The following is a 23,492-nucleotide window of genomic DNA, read 5'->3' on the forward strand; positions in this document are numbered from 1 at the left end:
ACAACTCAAACAACACTGGATGTTTCTACAGTAAGACAATTCAGCAGAGCACCAGATGTTTTAGAAATAACCACTGCTGACGGAGGAGTAGACTTGTCAGTGCAGGGTACATATGACTTTTTGTAGATCACTGCTAGCTTCAACTGGGTCAAGTCTGATTGTTCCCCAGATAATAGGGCTTCAAGGAAAATCCAGGTTGCAACAGGAAAGTGCTTGGGTTTCGTTAAATGTTAGTTTTTGCTTTTGCATCATGACTGAACTATACAATGACCTAGTGCTAAGGTCATCTGCATTGCTAGATACATTTAAAGCAAGGTTTAAAGAGGTCCATGTGACTTCAGTTTATGCATAGACAAATGATGAGCAAAGCTGATGATCTCAGGCAAGCAGCCTCATGCTTTGACCTTGATCAGCATCAGCCTAGATGCTGGCAAACAAGCAGTTAATATGTTGGTTTTGCAGACTTGTTGCTTCACTAACAGCTTGGCCTGAGATGACTTATTCCAGGGGGGGAACAGGTACAGGGACCTGGGTAGTGACCTACCCAAATTCTATTAACATTTTGTTTTGGCTTTTTTCGTAGCTATTGTGAACTCTGCATGAAAGTGTGATAATAACTTCTTGAGGTAGTAGACTTTATAGCCCTGTACAGTGATGCTTCTGTTCTCACAAGATGGATCATACCTTCAGGTCTTCCCATGGCTTGCCTGATTTTGAGCTTTATAGATACCACATCAGATGCCTTGTTGCTGGTTATCTGAATACAGCAAGTCAATCTGTTTGAATATATGCCAGTGCTTCATAACTGCAGTTTGTGTGTACCAAAGCGACCTTTTATATGACTAGATGGACAAAATAGAATTAGTGGAGAGTGAACTACCCCTACAGGAAAGCATTACGGTAGCTCCCTGTAAGCGTGAACTAGCAGCACTCATGCGTGGGCTGGTGAAACAGAAAATCAGGATGACAGATGCGCTCTTAAGGGGAGTGATGGGGTGCTCTGCAGGAATGGGCAATGGCTCTGTGCAGGAGCACCATGGGATGACCATATGGAAGTAGAAATGGATTCCTCTCAGACCAGAGGAAGCACTTAACCTGTTACCTGCTAGCACAAGTATAACTTACACAGACTAGGGGCCACGTATCCAGGCAAAATACAGATGCAGTGTTAGGTTAGGCAGCCTTGTAGAGTTTCTTTAGGTGGAGGAAAGAGTAGAAACTTCAGAAATTAATATATTTCTGACAGTTCTCAGATAAAATAGTGAAGAGGGAGGGCCGTGTGAGAGACATTCACAGGATTCTTGTGCAGATGCTCAGATGGAAACTATTTCAGTAAGAGGAGTGTTACTTAGGAAGTTGGAGAATAAGCTTTTCCAGGTTTGACTTGCTCACTTATATCTTCTATAATGGTGTTTAATTTGAGAAACTTTTGCCAAATACTGACCAGCGTGAATGAATGATATCCATAACCAAACAGTACAATATCTTAAAACAAAAAATAAACATTGTAAGTGATTCCTATTCATATTCAGCTTTAAGCTCACTGAAACTAAGATATCTTCACTGTAGAATCAACACACACACATGTGTGTACACACAGTTACTACCAGAATATCTGTGGCGCTCTCTACTTCTGTCAAAATAAAATATAGTGTTCTTTGAAGAAAAAGAAGGATGTTTGTATTTTGCTGGTGACTTCAATAAGATCTCCTGTCACACTTACTGAAAAGTCTGTACGTGGCACAGGTTTGTCCTACTTCAGGAGGGAGAAAGGGAGAACATGAAGATGTAAACTTGGTTTTGTTTTTTTTTTTCCCAAGTATTTCTGTGTTTGTACTTACTACACTTCCCTCGGCTATGAAAATGGAACTGGTATGCTCTGGCCTCTAATTTACATCATGGACACTTCCATTGTGTGCCCAAAATCAAGTATTTTTTTTTAAACTGACTTTGGTCACTAAAATTGACTACAAGCTACTTGACAATATACTTGTAAGATTGACAAAAAGATTAATTTGGAATTAAGCAATTACAGGTCTTCTAGCAAATGTAATAAGGACTTTAATGTTGAATCTATAACTTTTAAAATGCAGAATACTATGGAAGTGTAGCTTAACTTTATTACAGTGTTAGTTTGACTTGTACTTCTAATGTGCTTTGGATAAAATAATGAAGAAAGTAGTAACCACATGCTTCTAAAGACTGGGCTCAGTTTTTCCTCAGGACTACACATTTCTTTCCAGTTATTTTTATTAGACTTCAGTCCCTCACTTTCTGGGTCTATGGTAGACTATGCCAGGGTGAAGAAAAGAGTGGGGGGTTGGCTTTGCAAAACTGCCATATCTGTACTTTAACTTGCTTTTGTCTGGTGAATGAAGCAGAGATACATAAAAAGTTCTCGAGATCCTTATGCAAACTCTCGGGGATTCTGCAATGTCATCAACATACTAGAAAACAGTCTCAATGTAGCCTTCATAAGCTTTGGAGTAAGGATATTCCAACAACTGGGGCTGGAAGGTGGAAGTGGGTTTGCTCTAGCTGGTGGAGCAAAAATCTTGAATATCATCCAGTTTTCAGACACCCATGTAGGACCAAAAGATCACAGTCAGTCTCACTTCATGTTCTGCAGTTAAAAATGCAGCTCTGGTAGTTTATCTTGAGGTCGGGTTGTTTTTTGGGGTGTCTTTTTTTTTTTTTTTTTTTGCTTCAGCAGAACTAAACGTAGAGTTTCTGTGAGTGTTTGAGATCAGCAGATGAATCCTGGGTTACTCCAGCTAATGGCACGAGGTGCTGGGGGCTCCTTGTAGCGCTTCATGAGGGTTTAGTGGGAGCAGCCCTCAATCCAGCAGTATATGTATGAATATAATACCAGGGAGGGTGCTAAGTAAGGACAGAGGAATCAAACTTACTGAGGTGCTGTGCATGAAGGCTCTCAAACAGCATGTGTAGCTGTTAAGCAAGTATTTTGCAAGCTAAAAAGTACTTCTGTATCTTGCACTGTGCTGAATGCCCCCAGTGATGCTTTTCTATTCCCATCTATTTCCATATCTGTGTAGCTGCTTAATCTAAGTGAATATCCAAGTGCCGTTTCAAAACTAAATTAAAAATTTATTTTTTTTGTTCTTATCGTGTCAGTCCTCTACATGCTGGTTTAATGTTTTTATGTGAAAGCAGTGTAATCTTTGACACTTCTTCCACTAGCCATTGTCTTGGCAAGATGTGTTGTACTTCCTTTTATCACTGAAAGCTGCCCTTTCCTCCCCAGCCCTAGGGCTGACCTTCCCGTGGAAGCCTCTCGTGCCTTGCCCTGCTCAGGGTGGCCTTCTGTTGTCTGACCTCGCTGCTTTCTACCTCACCCAAAACCATGCAGTGATCTCCCTTGGTTTTGCTCTGTGACCAACTTATTCCTCCTTCCTATAATGGTCCACTGGCTTCCTGCCTTCTGCTTCATCACTTTAAAATTTATACCAACTCTTCATGACGCTCATTATTTCCTCTTCATTCCCCTTTCCTCTGTTGTCCCAAGGAGTCAAGAGGTAGACAGGATTTCTTTCATATTTCTGGATAGCTTGAAGGCTTCCTGGATTTTTAGATCTTTGTAATTTAAGCTATGTTTAAAACTGGCTGCATTAATATTTTGCTGTGTCATAAATAGATTTTTAATGACTCTTCCAAAGATTCAGAAGCTAAACATCAGTTGTTATTTTAAAAGTAATAATCTGATTTTTTTTTCTCCAGATTTAGCTAGGAGAGGGAGAAGTTGAATTTAGCAATAGCATTCACAGTTTGTAATCCAGCAGATGTTGACTGACGCACTTGATTTGAGGAGGAATGGGGCGCTCTTGTCTGCTTATGAAAGAAAACTTGGTCTTTATTACGCAGAAATGAAGACGAGACAGCTGCAGTGAGGGAAATTCCTTAGAGGGTTAGTCTTTGTTGCAGAAACTTAAAAAAAAAAATTCTTCACTTGCATTTGAAAAGATGTATTACGTGGATTTATTTTCCAGTTGTATTATGTGGACAGTGTGGGAACTATTCTGTGGCCAAATAAGCATTATTATTTGAGGGGAAATAGACCCTTAACATGCATTTGCAGCATCTGCTGATATGAACATGCCTGCAGAAGCCTTGAACTTAATGATTGATGTCTGTTACAGGTGACACAAGAGGAAGGTCAGCAGCTAGCACGGCAACTTAAAGTAACGTACATGGAAGCCTCTGCAAAAATCAGATTGAATGTAGACCAAGCTTTTCATGAACTTGTCAGAGTTATAAGGTATGATAACTTAAGACCAGATAATTAACGCCCCTATGTTACAGCAAATGTATTGAAATGTAGTAGGAGATTGCTGAGAAAATTCTGCCTGTTGTTACCTGTAAACTTCAACCAGTGCTCTCTGTTACAAAATATTTTTGTGTATTAGGAAAAAAGTTTCCATTAATGTAATATGTATTTGAAAGAGAATTTCTTCACCTTAGTCTCTCAGATTTTATTGATTGCCTGCTAGGTAAGCCTTATAAAGAAAATCTGAGATTGGCCTTCTGTAAAGAGAAAAAAAATGGTGTTTCTTAAAAAAAGAAAAAAGCAACACCAAAAAGCTATCACTCGTTTAATCAGTAGTTTGAGTGTCAAAAATAAGTCCATCCTCTATAAAAGTGTAAAAACAGTGACTTTAAACACAGTATGTATTTTTATTTAACTGAAAATGATTCTGTGAATTTAATTTGAACTATCTCTTTCCAGGAAATTTCAAGAACAAGAGTGCCCTCCTTCACCAGAGCCAACACGGAAAGAAAAAGACAAGAAAGGCTGCCATTGTGTTATTTTCTGAGAATCCCAAGAACCAAGCTATCAACTGCCAGATTATTTTTTTTTCTTTCCATCATTTTACATCACTTCTGGTATTGGTCTAGCCTTATATGTGCATGTCCTAAAAGTGGTCACCAGAATAGCCTTAGTCCAAGAAGCTGGCAGAATAGTTCTTGAAGAAGACTCTGTCATCCTGGGGCAGACTTCAAAACAAAACACTAAGGCTGCTTCTTTAATACCACAGTTCCTTCCTTCTCTCTCTTAAGAGCTTGCACCTTGTGGAGTTTTATTCGCAAAGGAGATGAAACAAAACCGTGTAGGACAAGGTGTTGAAGTCATGCATAAGTTGTCTCTTGTGAATTAATTTATTTTTACTTGTGACGTTTCATTAGCTATTTCAGAGACCTATATTGAAGTATACAGAATACTTTTAAAAAAAAAAAAAAAAGGGGGTGGATTGGCTTTTTTGCCCTCAGTTAAATTAGACTTGAGTATTCAGCTAGCCTTAAGAAACCTACACTGAATTTCATTGTCAGCAAAAATTTTCATCTCTCATTTATGCTGCAGTTTTATTTCAGTGGCCAAAACAGTCTACTGTATTTATTTTATGAATCCAGAACAGCTACAGGGTGATTACTACTACTATTAGGATATGGCCAAATACCTGAGCTCATTCTGGATTGAGGCATTTCAGCTTATTAAGAAATTTCACATCACTTGTTTGGAAACAAATTGTGTCTTCCTTTGTATTTCTGGGTAAGGGATTAAGGAAAACTAAAATTGTAGCTGTTTTTGTTTCATGTGATATGAAAATGAATTTGATCTTTCCATTGTCAGAGATGATTAAATGTTTTTGCTATATACTTTTATACATTATTTTCTTATCAAACTAGTTAACAAGTATTTTTATATGTTTGTAAGCAAATATGCTTTCACAGCATAACTTGTGTATATGTAAAGATGAGTATTTAATTCTCACAGTTCACTTTTAACTGACAAAATGTGGGATTTGCCAAACTGTGGTAAACTTCTCCTTACTCTTCCGGTTGTACCCAAGAATGGCCAATTATGTGCCTGCCCAACACACCCATAGAGTAAAATCTAGTGTTGTGTTTTAATGAATTTCAGTATCCCTCACTAAAGACTGACCATTATGTGAATTATTAAACTGTAAGACTTTTAACTGATTGTTTAGTTAAACTGTGGATGGTTGTTTAATTTTGAGTTCTGTGGATTGTGTTTAAACAATTCAAGAGTATGTTCCCTGATATTGAAATACTGAGTGGTATTGCACAGTTGTCACCTTACTGAATGTGTCCAACAGTTCTTTGAAACTTGATTATTAAGCAAACCCTTGTATAACTTCAGGTGCTAGAATTAAAGATGATCTAACCATTACCGGGGGTAAGCACACAGCCTCTTTCTGACTCTTCCAACACCTGAATTTTTTTGGGGTGGGGAAAGGAGGAAGGTAATGGGGACCTGGTTAGGGGATAGATATGTACATCTGCACGACCTTTCTTCAAGCTCGGAAGTAAAGAAAAGCCATTGCAATTTAAATTGTGGTAGATGATGCAAGCTGTCTGTTTTGACTTGCAATACGTAGTCAGTGGTCCCATCAACAATTCTTGTGTTTTCAGGCTATGCTCACTGTCAGGTGCTCTGCTATACATGTCCGCTGAGAAAACAGCGCTTAAACAAGCTCACTTACCTTTATTGCAGCAAAGCATTAAACCCAGAAGTAACACTGGTGCCATGTATAGCAGAGGAATTTAGGGGTTTTTTAATGTAGTTTACATCTGGTTGTGTAATACTGTTTTGAGAGAGTAGCTTCCCCCCCTACTCCCCTTTCATGGTACTGGTAGATGAAAGGCTACTTGTGAATAAGGTGTAGAAGATTCAAACAAGTCACAGTGGAGTTACATTTGGGATATGGATTGCATTTTTCAAGTCAAATGTAAGAAATTACAGCCTGTAGCAAACACCACGTGTTAATGTAAAGCGCTCTGGAGTCAAATCGGTAACTGTGTGGCATTTGAATCAGTTAAGAAAACAAATGACAGGGTGTGTGTTGAGACTAAATTTGCAAGGTACAAATAGCTTTGTTTCATCATGATTTTTCTTTTTAATCTTTCACTCATGATTTGGTTTTAAAATAGACTGTTACATTGGTAGATCTTTTAATATGTAACTCGGTAATTCATAGAGTAGGTGGAGAGCACCACACCCTTGCTTTTTCTCATATGGAGAGCAGAATAGCTTTGAGGTGGTTGATGCTAAGCAACCTACTCCTGTCTGTTAAGCCGCATTGTAAACATGGTAAACCTTATAAGCAAGTTAAACAGAAGTGGGACCACCAGCTGCTGCTATGGAAGTCTGCTCTAAGGTTATTAACTAAGACAGTATATTCCTGTGCATGTGTGTTTAAGGCTTCTGCTGGAAAGGCCGTGCCGGGAAGTCTTCATGGAATGTTACAGTCTCTTTTTGAGTCTGGTTCATGCATGGCACTCTAAGGAGCTGTTAAATACGGGTGGGTTTGATCCTAGTCTTCAGACTTCAAGTAAGTGTTTAGAAAAGTAACATGGGTTTTTGGCTAGTGATGGTGACCTAGGCAGTCATGAGTTCGAAACAAAAGGTATCTCTAATGATTTGCTTTTCCAATTGTACCTGAAGGTAACGGTGAAAAATGGCGCATCTGTCCCTAGTGTGCAGCTTGCAAAGTGCAATAGGGACCTTGTCACACTTCTCAAAAGTAGAGCCCTGATCTATATGCCTTGGATTATTTGTGAATTTACAACATTGCCCCCTTGCTGCAGCATAGCCATTTAGCTGGCAACCTGAGAGTTTCTTAGGACTTTGCCTGGCAGAAGAAATGCTTAAAGATTTATTGCATATGTTTACAGCTACTTCAGTTCAAGGTCATGCTCATAAATAATTTAAATTCACAGTTCAGGAATTTGGGGTGCTTAAAATGTATCCACAAATGACCTCTTCCTCCTCCTAGACCACAGAGGAGGGTCTGGATCTTTGTTTCAAAGCACAAAATAACTCGCTTCTTTCTGGAATCTCCCACTGCTGAGCCTGCTGCTCCACTGGATGAGGATTGACCTGCTCTTAGGCAAAAGCCTTTTTGTGCTGTTGGTGAAGTCTTATGGGTGGTCCAGGATCGGGGAGGAATTGCTTACATGGAAGTTCACTGTAGTTCCTTATGCCTGCTCTGGTTAATGCATTTGCTTTCTCTCACCTAGCGACTCTTCTACATCAGTACTTGTGTGCTAACATATACAGGCGAAGAGTAGAATTTCCAGAGGTATTACATCACCTCCTCTAAAATCTGCTTTTTTGTGACATGGCCTGTTCAGGGGAAGTAGAGCCGCTGATATGGATGATAACTATAAATTTACCTTGATTGTGCAGAAAAGAGAAAAATATTAGGTGGGAGTGTTTGCTTGGTCTGTTTCCAACCTGTTGCATTGGGCATCTGCCTGAGCTGTGTGTCTGCAGCCGGTCAGCCTTTCTGCTCCAGGCTAAAACTAACTAGTGCAATAAAAGTGCAGAGCTGTGTAGGAAAAATCATCCATCTTGTATTCCTATCAAAGTTGTTTTCCTTTCATTTTTCTCGTAATACAAGTTTGCAGTGTTGCAGCATGCAGGACATGCTGTGCAATCATAGAATGGTTTGGGTTGGAAGGGACCGTAAAGATCATCTAGTTCCAACCCCCCTACTGTGGGCAGGGACACCCTCCACTAGACCAGGTTGCCCAAAGCCCCATCCAACCTGGTCTTAAACACTTCCAGGGATGGGGCATCCACAACCTCTCTGGGCAGCCTGTTCCAGTGCCTCAACACCCTCACAGGAAAGAATTTCTTTCTAACATCCAATCTAAATCGACCCTCCTTCAGCTTGAACCCATTACCCCTTGTCCTGTCACTACACTCCCTGATAAACAGTCCCTCACCAGCTTTCCTGTAGGCCCAATGCACCCTGGCAGCGCCCTCCCTCTTCCTGCGGATGGCTCCTCCACCACCACCTCCTGACACTGACAGTATGGTTGGCCCATGGAAGTGCTCAGTGCTCAGGCTGTTGGGCAGGAGGTGATCAGATCAATGCCCTAAGCGAGCCTGGCCAGCCCAGCACAGGGCATGTAATGAGATGAGCTGCTGTGAAAGGGTTAATAAAGCAAAATGTGTTAGAAAGGAGGTAACACCCACTGACACCAAAGGAAACTCTGATTTTATGCGTGGCCTTGTGGTTAGTCGTCATTGATAAACTTCAAGTCTGGATTCAAGGAAAAATATTGGCTAACGATCTTCTGACATCAGTATACGTGACAACATTTCACCCGTGGCATAGCCATGGCCATCGTTGACTGGCCTTGCAACATAATCTCATTACAAAGTTTTAATGAGCTTATTCCAAACAGAAGATTCTTGAAGTCAGTTGCCATAAGCCAACCACTGCCAAAAGTTGCTTGGAAAAGCTCAGGAATCTGTTAAACCAGGAATGTGTTTGTTCCCTTGATGGAGGCATAGATTTTGGAAGTTGGTTACCCTCATGTTCCAGAACCATGATAAAGGAAAGCTCAAACCCAATTTAGAACAACGCTCCAGCTAGAACTGTGGGGGCATGGTGGTGTTTCCCGTGTTACTCGGCTGCCCCGCTGCAGGGCAGCAGTCTCTGCCAAAATCTGCTTAAAATTGTTAGATGGGCTCTTGCTCGGAGCATCCCGAATGGTAAGTGCAGTGCTTGCCTCTGTACATACGGCTTCTCTGCCGTGTCTACCTGCTTCTATTGGGAAGCTACATTAAAATTGCAGGCTTGGAGCAGGCTCTGGGTTTAGAGCGTGGGGGTAAGCAGAAGTATGTTCGGGGTCTCAGTCCCCATGTTGCGTAGCACGTGTTGTAAGGCTAGAAAACTTGTGAACGGTCCTGACACTCAGATATTCTCATAGAGCTCTAACCGCAGGTACACTTGGTTGAGAGGAGTCAGTTTTTGTTCTTAATACTTTGTGGCTAAGTTGCTGTCTTGGTCTTTCTAGGCTTGTTCAGGCTATACGAGGAACAGTAGGAAATGGGGAAAATAACCAAGGAGTGATAATGAAAGGAAGGAGGAAAATAGCCTTGGTATTTTCCCATGTTCTAGCCCGAGTGCATTCAACAAACCAGGTGCAGAAATGAGGATGGGTAGGGCTGTCGTAAGAGCCTTTAGCTGGGAAAATAAAGAGCTTTAAGTGAGAAGCAGCAGATGTGGCAAAGGCAGTGGATTAAACTACAAGGCGAGCATAATGCCCAGCAACAGCACTGTGAACGCGTGCTCTGCTTGCTTTCGGTACGCGTGCTGCTAGACTTCTACGACTGCAGTTATTCTGGAGAGTTTGAGAGATTTCTGTGGATTAAATATGAAGGGCAGATGATGTCCCACACAAATGCTAAATTGCATTAATGCATATAATACAATCAGTAATGTTCCTGAGCCAGCCAGCCAGTAGTATGCAGAACTACGTGCGTCATCTCGCTGCCGGAAAGTGGGTACTAGTCTGGTCAGCTCCGTTTCAAAGTGCATCCTGTGAGTTGTATTAAGATACACAGTGTTTGGTACTCACTAATCTGTAGTGACATCAGCACTTCATAAATTACATTTTTTCTAAAAATGCTTCTGACATGGAAGTATTGTGGAAAAGGAGAAGTTACCATAGCAAAGTATGGGCACCAGAAATGTAAGTAGAGACAATGATAAAACCTCTTAGTTCCTTGTCTCTTAGTCCAGGCACGAATTGATGCATACAAGAGACGGTTTTCATTTCACTTGAACTGGACCCCTGAAGAGCAATAGTATTCTACAAATCCTTCTCTGAATGCTTTTTGCGTTTCTCATGACAAACTTAAAATTCATCTTATTCCGATAATATGAATAGCTTATATGCTTTAAAAATTATTTTGTAAAGCAGTGTTTTGAGACCTAACCAGGACCATGTATCCAGTCCACCATGCAAACGTAATGCAAGGTTGTCCTCGCTGTAAAAGGCTGTAAGCTGAATAGGTGAGGCTAGCACTCTCACAGAAGGATCTGCTAGGAGTAACCGGCGGATTATCTTTGTGTTGTGATTATGTATAACGCAGTGGGCTTGTGTAGGGAACCCACCTTTAAGCAAGGGGTGGAAGTGAGGGTAGAGAAGCAGTAGTAAGAGCCATGTGGAGTGAAGATGAAGGCATGAGGAGGGGAAACAGCTAAAGAAAATGCTGACGATGAGCATGGAAAGTTCAACCAAAGCTGTAGCAGCCCCTCGGTGCTCCTCCAGCTGCTGCAAAAGGTGCCTTGGGCTGCGTGGTGGCTAGGGGCGTGCTGCCACCGGGTTGCTCTGGCCCTGGAGCGGGTCTGAAATAAATTCCGCTATAAATATGAAATGCACGGGGAAACTATTTTATTGACAACCACAAGATGTCACTACTGGAAGGCATACGCATGGTTTTTAAAGGGCTTTTAAGCGCTGCTTTTACCGAGACCCTTGTACAGAGTTAAAGTTCTTAATTTTACAAGCAGGGTAGGAATGAAAGTCAAGAACCATAACAAAGCTGTTGATCTATAATTAAACGGGGCCATGTGTCAGTGCTATTTCAGAGTATTTTGTTCTGTGAACTCTGTAAAATCCAGATGGTCAGTAGCTAGGGAAAAAACGATGTATAAATAGTGGTTCTGAAGAAATTTGTGTGAAAAGCAGGAAGGATGTTTGCAATCTAAAACATTAAACGCATGTTAATTACTATATAGTACAAATACAGGAGACAAAACAAGTAGTATTTGTATATCATTAGTAATGTATGATATGCAGTCAAAAAGTTATGTATAAACACTTCATGCTCAGCTAAATAATACATCTGAATGAGGATTAGTCTTAGTATGAGAAAAATGTGGTCGTTCTCGTCTAGGCACCAGTCCTGACGTTTCCCTGAGGAGCAGGCAAATCTCTTGAACGCGGGCGGTGCTGACCTTTGAAAGTGAAACAAATTTCTAATGCTTTTCTCCTTCCTACTGCAACTTTCAGGCAACACCTGCTGCGATTTTTAAGCAGTAGAAGTTCACGTGTGCTCTAATATTTCTCCTACAAGCTGTAAAATCTGCCTGCCCTTCATTGCCTTTCGGAAGAATGTCATATTCCTGAACTGCCGGCTTCTTGTCTCACCGTAAAAGGCATTCTGTCCTATCTCTGTCTTGTGAGACTAAGCCATTCTGTGTCTCGAGCTGGTTTTTATTACTTACAAAATAAGCAAGTGACTTTATACTTGCCTTAAGTACCGCACTGACAATGTGACCTGGTACTTCTACTTACACAGTCATCCCTCTCATTCGAAAGGCTGACTTTCGGTCATCCTGAGGGCTACCCCTTCAAGGTTTTAGAAGTTATTATATGTTTGCTGTAACTTTTTGCTTCTCCCTAATCCTACTTTTAAAATATACATTTATCCAGTTGTATTTCTGGGAAATAGGAGGAAGAATAGCTCATGAATTCTGAATGTTTTGGCACTACTCTGGTTTTTTTTGGTCTTACGGATCCCTAATGTGCAAGTTGCACACCGACGTTGCTCACCTCCCTACTCCAGTTGCCTTTGTGAACTAGTTGTCATCTTGGGGTTTTTTTTGGGGGAGGTTGGGTGGGGTTTTTTTGGGGGTAGGGCGGGGTTTTTTTTGTGGTGTGTGGGTTTTTTTGGTTTTGTTTTTGGGTTTTTTTTGTAATTAAAAGGAAGCCATACATATCCTTGTTATCTTTTTCTTAAACCTTGAGATCATTCAAATTCTCATTACAATGGCCAGCTGAATGATTAGCCAGAGTCTAATACCACATTTTGTTGGTTTTGTAAGGTGTCTGGAGAAGGCATCTGTCGCTGCCAAGTCCTAAGGTCTGGGCTCTGTCATTGCTGATCTCTTCTTATGCAGTGCTGCCTGGAGCTGCTCTGTGAGGACTTCTTCCCAGTAGTATTATTTCTAGTGTCTTTGGAGAGCTCTGGGTATGCAAATAGAGAATACACACCTGTTTCCCACTTGTAGCACCAGAGCAATCCCTTAGTTCTGGCAATTACTATTTAACTTCTTCGCATTCCTAAGACTGAACCTGACTTACGCCTCTGGACTATTTACTAATTAAGATGCTGCAGATGATTCCTCGCTGGTTTTGCCTTTCAAGAGTTATGTATGACTTGCTGAACGAGGAGAAGAGGGGACTGTTGCTGAATGGGAAGAGTGATTTGGTGACAGTAGGCACATGTACGGCTGAGGTACCCAGTGACTTCGTTGCCTCAGTCGACCAACAGGGTTTCCCAGGCCCATGTGATTAGCGAAAAGGTACAACCAGAAGAGCCAGCGGCAGTGGACGGGGGTCGAGGCGGGGGTTACTTCAGAGAACTCAACCCATATAAAGTCACAAGACCTGACGGGCTCCATCCAAGGTGGTGGGGGAACAAGCTGATGTCCTTGCAAGGCTGCCCTGTCATCTTTGATGACCGTCTTTAATGGAGGTCAGGGAAATTCCTGGTGATTAGAGGAAAGCAAGTGTTGCACACATCTTCAAGCAGTGCCTGGAGAGCAATGTAGGGAGTCAGCCTTGCTTCTGTCCCTGGAAAGTCACACAGTGAGTCCTCCAGGAATGTGTTTCTGGGCACCTAAGAGAAGTGGTACATTCCTGTAGACTGTTCCCCAACCAATTTACCAGGGTCAATCACACCTGACCAGCATGATTGCCTTCTGTGATAAAGGGGCTGAATTTGTGGATGAGGGGAGAGCGGTGGATGTTTATTACCTCAGTTCAGCAAGGCTTTAACCACTTTCTCCCACCATATTTTGATACCACCAAGGTATCAAAGCTAGGACCTTGCAGTCTGGGTGGATGGACAACCAGATGGGTAAAAAACTGACTGGCAGGTTGGGCTCAGAGGGTAATGGGCTGGCCTCCAGGTAGAGTACAGTGACAAGAAGGTGCTAAAAGGGTTTAGCCTGGCACCTGTCATGTTAAATATTTTGGCAGTAACCTGAAGGAGACAACTGAGTGCACTCATCATGTTTGGACATGGTGGTTGGGGGGAACCAGGTGGTAAATGTGGTGGAATTGTCATCCAGAGGGACCCTGACAGGCTGGAGGAATGGCTCAGCAGGAGCCTTGTGGAATTTAACAAGGACAAACGCAAAGCCCTGCACCTGGGAAGGCAGGCAGGCAGGCTCCCCTGCAATGATACAGGCTGGGGACCGTCTGGCCAAACAGGACCTGGGTTCTTGGTGTGTCCTAGCAGCAAAGGCAGCCAGCAGCGCCCTGGGCTGTATTGACAGGAGCATGGCCATTAGGTCAGGGGAAGTGATTAACATCCTTCCTTTTCTCTGCACTTGTGAGACCCCATATAGAAAACTGCACCTGGTTTTGAGCCCCCTGGTACAAGAAAGATGTTGATCACCTCGAGCCAGCCCAAAGGAGGGTAACCAAGGAGGTCTGGGAGCTGGAGCACTTGTCCTGTGAGGAGAGGTTGAGGGAGCTGGTCTTGTTCAGCCTGGGAAAGCTTACAGGGGTGAGAAGGAAACAGCAGCCTCCCTGTACCTCCAATGAAGTCAGTGAGAAGACAGAGCCAGGACCTTCACAACAGCACGTGGTGAGACACAAAGGACATAAGTTGAAACAAGAGGTTCAGATTGAATATAAAGAAGATTTTTTTTCACCATGAAGACAGGCTGCCCAGAGAGACTGTGCAGTCTCTGTCCTTGGAGGTTTTCAGCACCTTACTGGATAAAACCCTGAGCAACATCGACTGACCTCATGGCAGATCCCAGTTTGAGCAGAAGGTTGAATAACAGACCTCCAGACATACCTTTCAACTTTATTTGTTCTATGATTTTTACAGAAGACCAGCATTTGAGAAAGGTACGTACTATGGAGCAAGAACTCGGTTTGAAAGGGAAAAAAGTTCTCCCACCTAATCTGATGATAACAAGAGTGATAATGGCTAACGTGCACTCAAATCTGTTATATCTGTGAGGGAAATTGCTGGTGATTCTCCTTTTGATACAAGAAAGTAGGTAAGAATATCATTATAATTGACGTTCTGGAGAGGTGTCTTTGGGATGAAGGATGCAGGCTGTAGCGAATAACACAGCTGCCCTGAACCTAAGCTGGAATAACCCTGGGTGCATATCAGGGTCTAACCTATCAAACTGTTTCGACCTGGACTGTGACAAGCACCCACCACGTGTTACCTTTGGTTTGGCATGTGGGATCGTACACCCAACCCATCGTAACTGAACCTGACCTGCAGCCTGAGCTGTGACGTGCACACTTCCCTCAGCTGATCGCAGGTGTTGGCTGGTGATACTGCGGTGCTCTTGGGGCCTTGATGGGAAGCCTGTCTAGTCTCTAAAGAACATTCTTGAGAGAACTTTTAAACCCAGCATTTTCAGTTAAAGCAGCTGATGGCTTCAGCTGAGCCGAGCGCCTGTGCCAGGTCCTGGTGTTGGGTTTGCACGCGTGCATGTCAGGAAGGATGTAGTTGCACCAGGCTACAGTGGCTGCCAAGGGCACGCCGGGCTTGCGTGGCAGGTTCAAACTCCTCAGAGATCCAGAAAGGGGAAACTAGTAACTAGAAGCGATGGCTTGTGCGACCAATGTGTTTGAGGGGGGTAATCAGGTACCTTTGTTATATTTCTGAGTCTGTTAAAGGCTCCTTCCCGCTACAGAGAAGTCAGTTGTTTATTGGCAAGAAGTAGTTTGTCAAGTGGGATGACAAGGAGGTGAACAGTGGTGGTTTGCAGCTCAGGTTCAGATTTTTTAGGTGAACAATGAAACAGGCTTTGTAGCTTGTGTGTGGAAGGACAAGGTGCTTTGGTTTTTAATTGTGAGCTGCTGCTTATGAATGGGAAATCAATATGTTATGAGGTTTTCAGTTTAGTTTCCAACTGATCACCTGCCAAAAGGTTCTGGCTACTTAAATACCCAGATACGGGTCCTCTGAAATCAACGCCCAGCACAAGAGCAAACCTCTGCTATGGTTTTATGGTCTGGTGAAGGATTTTGCAATTCAAAGCTCTCTTCAGCCAGAGCTCGATCAAGTGGCTTTTTTCCATATCTGGAAAATATGTTACTCATGTCAGAAAGACATTAAAAAGCTGGAAAGTGTAGTTGGGGTGTATGTGTTTTCCAGCGTGACATCCGCCATTGTTTTGTACAAGCTCCCCTGAGATCCGGTAGGGCTGACAGCTGCGTGGGGCTTTATTGGTATTTTTTGTCAGCTCTCCCAAAGACGGCATTTGTTTGAGGTGTGGTGGCCATCTCGTCTTTGGGTTGTGTGACTGCACTGAGGTGACAAAGGTCCTGCTTCCCAGCAGAGGGGGCAGCGTGAAGTATGTGGTTACTGGGCATACGTCTGTCTGGATTCCATTGCAAAATCTCAAAGTAACTTTTCGATATTTTTGTGTAGTTCATGTTCTGTTGTCTTAAAGTAATCCCAATTTCCCCTGACATTTAAACAACATTAACTTATTTTGTAGAGCTTTAACAAATACTTTTAAGAGGGTAAATTGGCTAACTTGTAACTTTTTTTTCTTTCAGATTCTGATCTAAAAATCCTGAAGAGCCCTGATTTAATGCTCCTGGTACTGAGTTTCTTCTCTAGCAAGATGTACAGTTCCTTAAAAACTCTCATGTCAGAAGCCAGACAGTGATGGTCCTTATTACTGCACTGCTTTAAGGACAGGACTGCCTGGCCAGCTAATTTATCCGCTGTCTCTAGTAGTTGCAGCAATCTGCAGGAGCATCAGTGGTTGTGTTCGTGGACACAACCAAAACAAGCATTAATGGTTTGTTCTGAATCCTGAAGCCGGCAGGCTGCTATTGCTACGGGACACCCTAGATGCTCGTTTGCCTCCCCACGTGGAGCTCGGTCCCAGCAGCGAGGACATTATCTGGTTTAATTAACCTGGAAGCTGATGCGCAGGAGGCAAGCGCTGGCTATGAGCTCGCTGGGGGAGCGTTCGGCACCCGTGGGAGCTCTGGGGCGGGGGGGACAGCCGGGAGCAGCACCCCTCTCTGCCCACGCCGCCTCACAAATGCGTTCAGCTGCTGCGGGCGCACGTATCGGGGCTGTGCGCTTCAACCTAGCTGCGATGAAGTCGTTAATGTTTTCTAATGCTTAGAGTTTTACTTCTGTTCCTTGCAGGTGATGTGGATTACTGTAGGCACAGTCGCTGTTTTACCTAAGCTTCTTAAAAATGTAGATATTTTAAAAAACTACCCTGGTCTTGTTGAACCTGATTTTCTGTTGGTAAAGCTAGGAACTTTTTTCACAGATATAAAGATGCCAGTCTAGAGGGATGAATGTAATATAAAAATCCCCCAGCAGATGGGGACTGGCATTAAAATAATCTTTTTTTTTTCTTTTCTTTCTATTTTTTATCTTTTTTTTTTTTTTTTTTTTTTTTAAATGAAGATCAAAGATAACTTCAACCTCTCTCTCAGTCTTCTAAAACTCAGGAATGACTTTTCACAACCTGTCTCTGGAGCTGAAGCATCTGGTACGGCTGCTGGACTAGAGTGGTGCTTTGGGGTCACGTATTACTGACCGGCTCCTCTCTGTGTGGCTGCCCACTGCAGTTACGCATCTTTCCTCTCTGCTTCTCCCAGGCCCTCTCTTATGTCATTTTTTGCGCTCTCCTCCCCGCTTCTATCTAGTTTTTCTCCATTGTTAGCTGGTCCATGTGAACAATAAGATCCACACGAGCAGAGCGCTGCCTTCTCAAATCGTGTGCCCAGGTACAGCCTAGCACCACGGGAGCCTCTAAACTAATACAAACAAAACTTTTTGAAACACAAAGCCTGTATGCAGCAAGCGCCAGGCTGGATAGATGCACTGTGTCAAATTTTCTGTGTTTTTTCCCAAAGAGCGGAGCGGCGAGCTGGCTCCTGGGGGGCGTCAGGGCTGATGCCAGCTGCTGCAGCCCAAGGCAAACACTGGGGAGCTGCTGGTGCCCCAAAGGAGGGGGATGCGGTTGAATGTAGCATCAGCATCCAGAGCGGCTTTGTACCCTCTTTAATCCAAGGAAAGCTCTAAATGGTCAAAACTGTTGTCACGGTTCATTTTCTTACTCATGTTAATGGAGCAACGCTTCACTGAAAGCTGCTATAACCACCTATCAACAATCTCAAGTTTGAACTACAAAAATTTCTGTATGTGTGGGAAGTTAGCAAATATTAGAGCGATGAGTAGGGGATGAAAAGAGCTAACAAGCTACTAAGAGATTGCTTTAGCAATTAGGACTGTACAAGTAGATGAAAGCAGCATGCAGTCCTTTCAGTACCATGCTCCGTGAGGAAGGCAGGGTCTGCTGAAAAATACAGACTAGCACCCATGCTGCTATGGACTTTCCATGGTTTAGCGATTATGGTATTTTCTACAGAGTAACTATAGCATACACGTAGTACATATAGCATTTTCTAATCGCACAAAAGGAAGAAAGAAGTCAAGCTCTCGTGAGCGCAGCGCCAATTCCTTGCATTTGTAATGAGAGGGACTTTGAAACAAGCATGGACTTGCATGGCCACCAAGAAGGACGACGGGTCTCTAAACACGTCCAGGCAAGAGACGATTATCGGAGGATTGGCATCGTCCTGCGCACACGTAGGAATGGGGGGGCTGCAATGCACGGGGTGCTGGCGCGGGGCTCGGGAGGCTGCAGGCGGTATGGGTGTCTGGCGGGGTTTCTTGGTGGCTGTCGGGAAAGCTGTGCTGCTGCCGTTTCCTTTCTGTAAGATGTAAACAGTGCTGCTGGCTTCTTCGCAAAGTGCTTGGAGACTGACGAATGAAGTTGTTTATTATATTGGGAGCAGAGTAAAATTATAATGACTCTTGGAGGGAATTTTTAGAAGCTGCGTTATCGTTTGAAAGGAAGATGAAATACAGAAATATGCCAGATGCTCTTAAGGATGTAAATAATCTCTTTTCAGACAAAATTGTTAAGCCCAACTTTCATGAGCTTTACTTTGGCAGGGTAATACGAGGGCATGTGGAAAACCAAACAGCAGCATTCCTCCTTCCCTAGTTCCCCAGCATAAAACATTATATTATTCAAGGCACTGGCTTATTAGTCCCTGGCACAGATGTTAGGTGGCCTGGAGTCTCCACTGCTCGTCCCGTTGGTATGCGTTTCTCCTCATTACAGCTAGCTGCTCTCCAGCAGCACAGATGCTTTTATGCTGTTTTCTTCTGCTGTGGTAGGACATAATGTACCTTGCAGCCTGTCTTTTTTTTTTTTTCTTCTTTTTTTTTCTTTTTCTTTTTTTTTTCTGGTAAAATTAAGTAGTGTTTTCTCACATCCATCTCATGCTTCTTTTAAGGCAGCAAAGCCCTGCGCGAGGAGGCAGGCACCCGTGGGCATACGTAGCATCTCGCATTGCTACGGACCTTTAGCTGCTGGAACAAGAAGAGGTGCTGAGAACTGATTGAGGATCTAAGTTCCTAAATCTGTTGGGAGAGGGTATGAGTAGCTTTGAGGCTCTGCTGACTTGCTTTATGGACCTCACTTGGGTGTGCTTAAACCCCGGGGATCACCGTGCTTGGGCTTAGGTATAAACCCAAGTCTCTTTCTTAGCGCAGCCCGGATATTTATTCTGCAGGGGGATGCAAGGGTGTTTGCCCAGGAATCAAAGGGTTTATAGCTGTTTTTTTTCTTGAGGTTTTCCTGTTGCTGTCCTAAAACCTGCCTGGTTATTGAAGGAGAATATGCATGTTTTGCTCAAATTGGCTGAGTCTCTCTGGAGCTGACACGCGCGCTGGGTTGCAGTAGTCTCCTGCTGGTATCTCATCAGTGTCACCCCGACACCCCTCCCTGGCAGCGTGCTGGAGCCAGTGGGTGTCTCAAAGCACGCCACGATGGTTTTCTGGAAAAGCCCCTGTTCACGTCGGTGCTTAGGAAGCCTGTGGCTTGGGGTTGTCTGTCCTCGCTCTCTTCTCTCCTCGCCTCCTCACCACCTGGAGACTCGCCGGCCATGGGATTGAACACCGGCAGCCCAGGAGGAGGAGGAGGAGAGGAGGAGTTTTGTTGTCGAAAGAGCAGGGAAGGATTAGTTAGTGCCCTGCTGCCCCGGCGCAGGTCCCTGTCACAGGGCACCGCGGCAGACCAAGGAGCACTGTCCCCTCCAGGCAGCAGCCCCAGGGCTTGCAGAAATCCTCGCTTGCGTAAGCACTAATTAGCAGTGCTGAAGGACTCATAATCTCATTGAGGAACTTTACATGGCTGTGGCTAGAAAACAACTTGAGCAGCGCTGACAGGCACAGCTTCGAGCCCTGTCTGATATGACGGCACGTCCTGGCGATTCGTTCCCTGAACGTGCCCTCGCTGGTGCTGGGTTTCTGGAGCAGGAAAGCAAATGCGGTAGTTGGCTCTGGCCAGCGCCTTTCTGGCTGGACAGAGACCTGTCTGTCTGTCTCCAGAGCTCACCTCAGAAGCAGGCTGGGCTGTAATGAAAGGATGGTTTCTGCAGCCACGGGCACCTAATGATGGGATGGATGGTTGGTCCTGAACACGATGTTTTGCTGGAAAAATTTCTGTCTGGGGATGCCCAAAATGTACACTTAAACCTCATATTATTTCAAGAATACCTAATCTGGGAGATGTTCTGTGTTGGGTTTTTTGACTCTCCACTGTTAAAAACATTAGGCACAATCCAGTGACTCAGCAGCTACTTTGGCATTTGTCTGCAGCATGATTTGTGCCGGCATGAAAATGCAGGAACAGTCTGTTTGCTTCAACACTGCTGCCAGTTTAATTTCCGTGATATTTCAACAACTCAAGCCAATATTGCAGATCATGTTTATTTGGGGGGCAAGGTCATTTGCCATATACTAAACACCTGAAAAAAGGAAGGTTTTGTGCTTTCTCAGTGCTCGGTTCCAACCTTTCCCCCAGCTGGCACTGGGATGGTCACTGTGGTGCAGGTCTCCAACACTTGTAAGGAAGAACTGAAATTTTATTACTGCTCTGGCATTAACATGTTGTAATTCAGAAGCCTAGCCCCCCCTGCTCCTCCAGCTTTGAAGTGCTCCCCATATCTGCAGCGGTCAGAGGAATCTCTTGAAACAGGGAGCAGACGTGACTCATGTCGTGTGTGTGTAGACATGCCCATGCACAAAGACGTGACGACACATGCCCTGTGGCACTGCTAACAGAGCAGAGCAAATGGCAAGAAAAACATTTCTGTGGCTGCCTGAGCTCCAGCATGGGTCTGATTTCTGTCTCTTCATCTTGCATAAGGTTACAAGTGCTTCGGCTTCCCCATCAAATCTGTCTTGGAAATTTCAGGTTTACAGCAATATTGTCAGCAAGGCAAGTTGTGGGGTCAGATGGCAGAAGCAGAACCAGGAGGCTTGCGTAAGGAAGATACAGCCCAGCCGGAGCTGTAGATACAATTAATCACAGACAAAGGCTTCACTGTCAAAGACATTAGCGTTTGTATTGAATTAGTGACACAGAAGTTGAGAAACACCTGGGAGGAAGGGTTGGGGGTTTGTTGCGTGCCCACATTCAGGGAATTTGCCATCCACGTGCCCGAAGCAGGGAGACACTTGGGTCCTAGGAGGCTAAATCACCACCCAGAGTATTTTTTCTGAGGAGTCTCAAACTGTTGTTAACCTGCAGCACAGCAGCGGAGAAGTTGCACTTGTTTTTGTTCTGGAGCTTCTCTTGTCCAAGGATGTGTGTGGAAGGATCTCCCAAAGAAGGCACAGGTAAGTTCTCAAAGCACCAGTCTGCCAAAACGATGCTCTGTCTGTATTTGGAGATTGGAGGTGGGTTTTGGGTTTTGGTGTGTTACTGATGAGGAGAGGCTGTGCTTACCATGAGATTAGGCAAAGTCAACCCAAAATCTTCACGACCCACCTGCCGCAGCGTGCCAGGACAGTTTTCGTTTCTGATGACAGTATAAGGAAGCAAGGCTGCTGGGATGAGACAGCTCTGGGTGTACAGCTGCGTTTCCCCCAGTTGCAGCATGAGCTGCCACGGTTGATGTTCTCAATGCTCTGGTCCAGGATGAGTGAGAAGGAGCCTGAGGTGCCGGTGAGCTACATTTTGGCGAGGCATGTGGGGAGGAGAGCCCATGCTCCAGCAGCTAACCTGTGCCGCTTTTATTGATGTGTTTGCTTCTAAAGGAGGTTTCCCTGGGATGCAGGGACTCATCAGGGTGGTTTTTCAGCTGCTCCATTGTGGAAAATGTTGTCCTGAGTAATCCCACAACTGAGTAAATGGCCAGGTTTCAGTTTGCCCATTTACAATTTTCTTAGCATGAGCACAGCAGTGAGCAGATGCATGTAGGTGGAGGAGATGTGTTGTGACTAACTCTCTGCTTTCCAGATGGTTCGTTTCATCCAGGTCACTCCATAAGGGTTCTAAATGAGATAAATGAGAATGTGCTGTCTATACATAACATCAACAACAGCATCTGTAACAGGAGTCAGGAAGATAAACTCACAGGGTATACACAGTTACAAGGAAGGAAGCTTGGGTCTGGGCATCTTAATTGCCATTTGAAGGAAACCTGGATGATGTTTTTCCTGCTTGAAAGATGTGTGGCCAAATATCACCCATATTCAGAGGTTTGACTGGATTAAAACTGGTACATGAAAAAAGCTCTTAGGTTGGTTCTGCCTATCCTGATGTGAGGGGATTAAGGTCTTGGCCCATTCACCCTCCCAAAATAAAGACTGGAAATGAACAGATTGATTGCAGGCATTCAAGAGAAAGAGGATTTAACTTGAACTGAAAGACCAAGTGGATCTTAGATGTCCATAAATACCTTTGAGCTAGAAACAGGAAGGTGTCTGACTGTCTGCAGGGTGAAGCTCTAGGAGCTTCATTTACCTTCTGGAGCTCTAGTTGTTTCTAGGAGCTCTTCATTACCAGCCTCTGGAGCTTCAGGCTGAGACCACTCATCAGATATGGTTGTTTGTGAGAGGAGGGTACTGGGCCTGGTTAACCCAAGTCCGTTCCAATCCTTATTTATATATGTTTGGGATTTTTAGTTGTTTCTACTTGGAGATCTTACTCTTAGGAGCTGGGAGTGCATTGCATGGCTTAAGAGCAGGTCTGGGCACCTGGCTGATCTTGCAGCAAGTGAAGGGGCCAGGAGATGCTAACACGGGCCAAAGAGCCGAAGCTGTCTGGGAATGGTTTGAAAGAGGTCCCCTCATCCCCTGTGCATGTACATAGACATCCTGGGTCATGCTGGGGGCTGACTGTGCTGACCTGGCACCACTTCCGGTAGCACCTCTCTTGGTCAAGGTATGGTCAGGTCTTCTCAGCAGCCCCCTGTGCACGTGGTGTTACAGGCTATTGGGAAGCTGTAGCTCCTTAAATCAAGAGTGAAGCATAGGGCAGAGCGTGGTGTTTTGAGGCTGTGAGCAGGACACAATGCCCTGAGCACAACTGTGCACAGTGAGGTCTGAGCAGCTCTGAACCAGCTTCTGGAGAGACAAACCTCCGCCTGCCTACACTTGATCCTGCAGACGTCCTCCTCGTCCTGGGAGCATCCACTGAGCATTGTCAGTAAGGCTTGCTTTTGAGATGTGCTGCCCAAACCAAACTCTTTGGTAGGAGCTATGATGGCTGCCCCATCCAGAGGGCCATTATCCAGCTGTGTGTGTCATTGCCCAGCTGTGCATCTTG

General features: G+C 44.1%; 1 protein-coding gene across 1 annotated transcript in view; it reads left to right on the forward strand.

The window, feature by feature from the left end:
* Window positions 1-6,208, forward strand: part of RRAS2 (RAS related 2) — a 45,397-nt gene extending 39,189 nt beyond the window's left edge. The window contains exons 5-6 of the mRNA XM_075755096.1: window positions 4,158-4,276; window positions 4,745-6,208. Of these exons, the coding sequence (XP_075611211.1) occupies window positions 4,158-4,276; window positions 4,745-4,832 (207 nt within the window). The 3' untranslated portion in view covers window positions 4,833-6,208. The remainder of the gene's footprint in view (window positions 1-4,157; window positions 4,277-4,744) is intronic.
* The last annotated feature ends 17,284 nt before the right edge of the window (window positions 6,209-23,492 follow it).

The sequence above is a fragment of the Balearica regulorum genome, chromosome 5 (genome assembly GCF_011004875.1).
Source record: "Balearica regulorum gibbericeps isolate bBalReg1 chromosome 5, bBalReg1.pri, whole genome shotgun sequence".
In the NCBI taxonomy this organism is placed as follows: Eukaryota; Metazoa; Chordata; class Aves; order Gruiformes; family Gruidae; genus Balearica; species Balearica regulorum.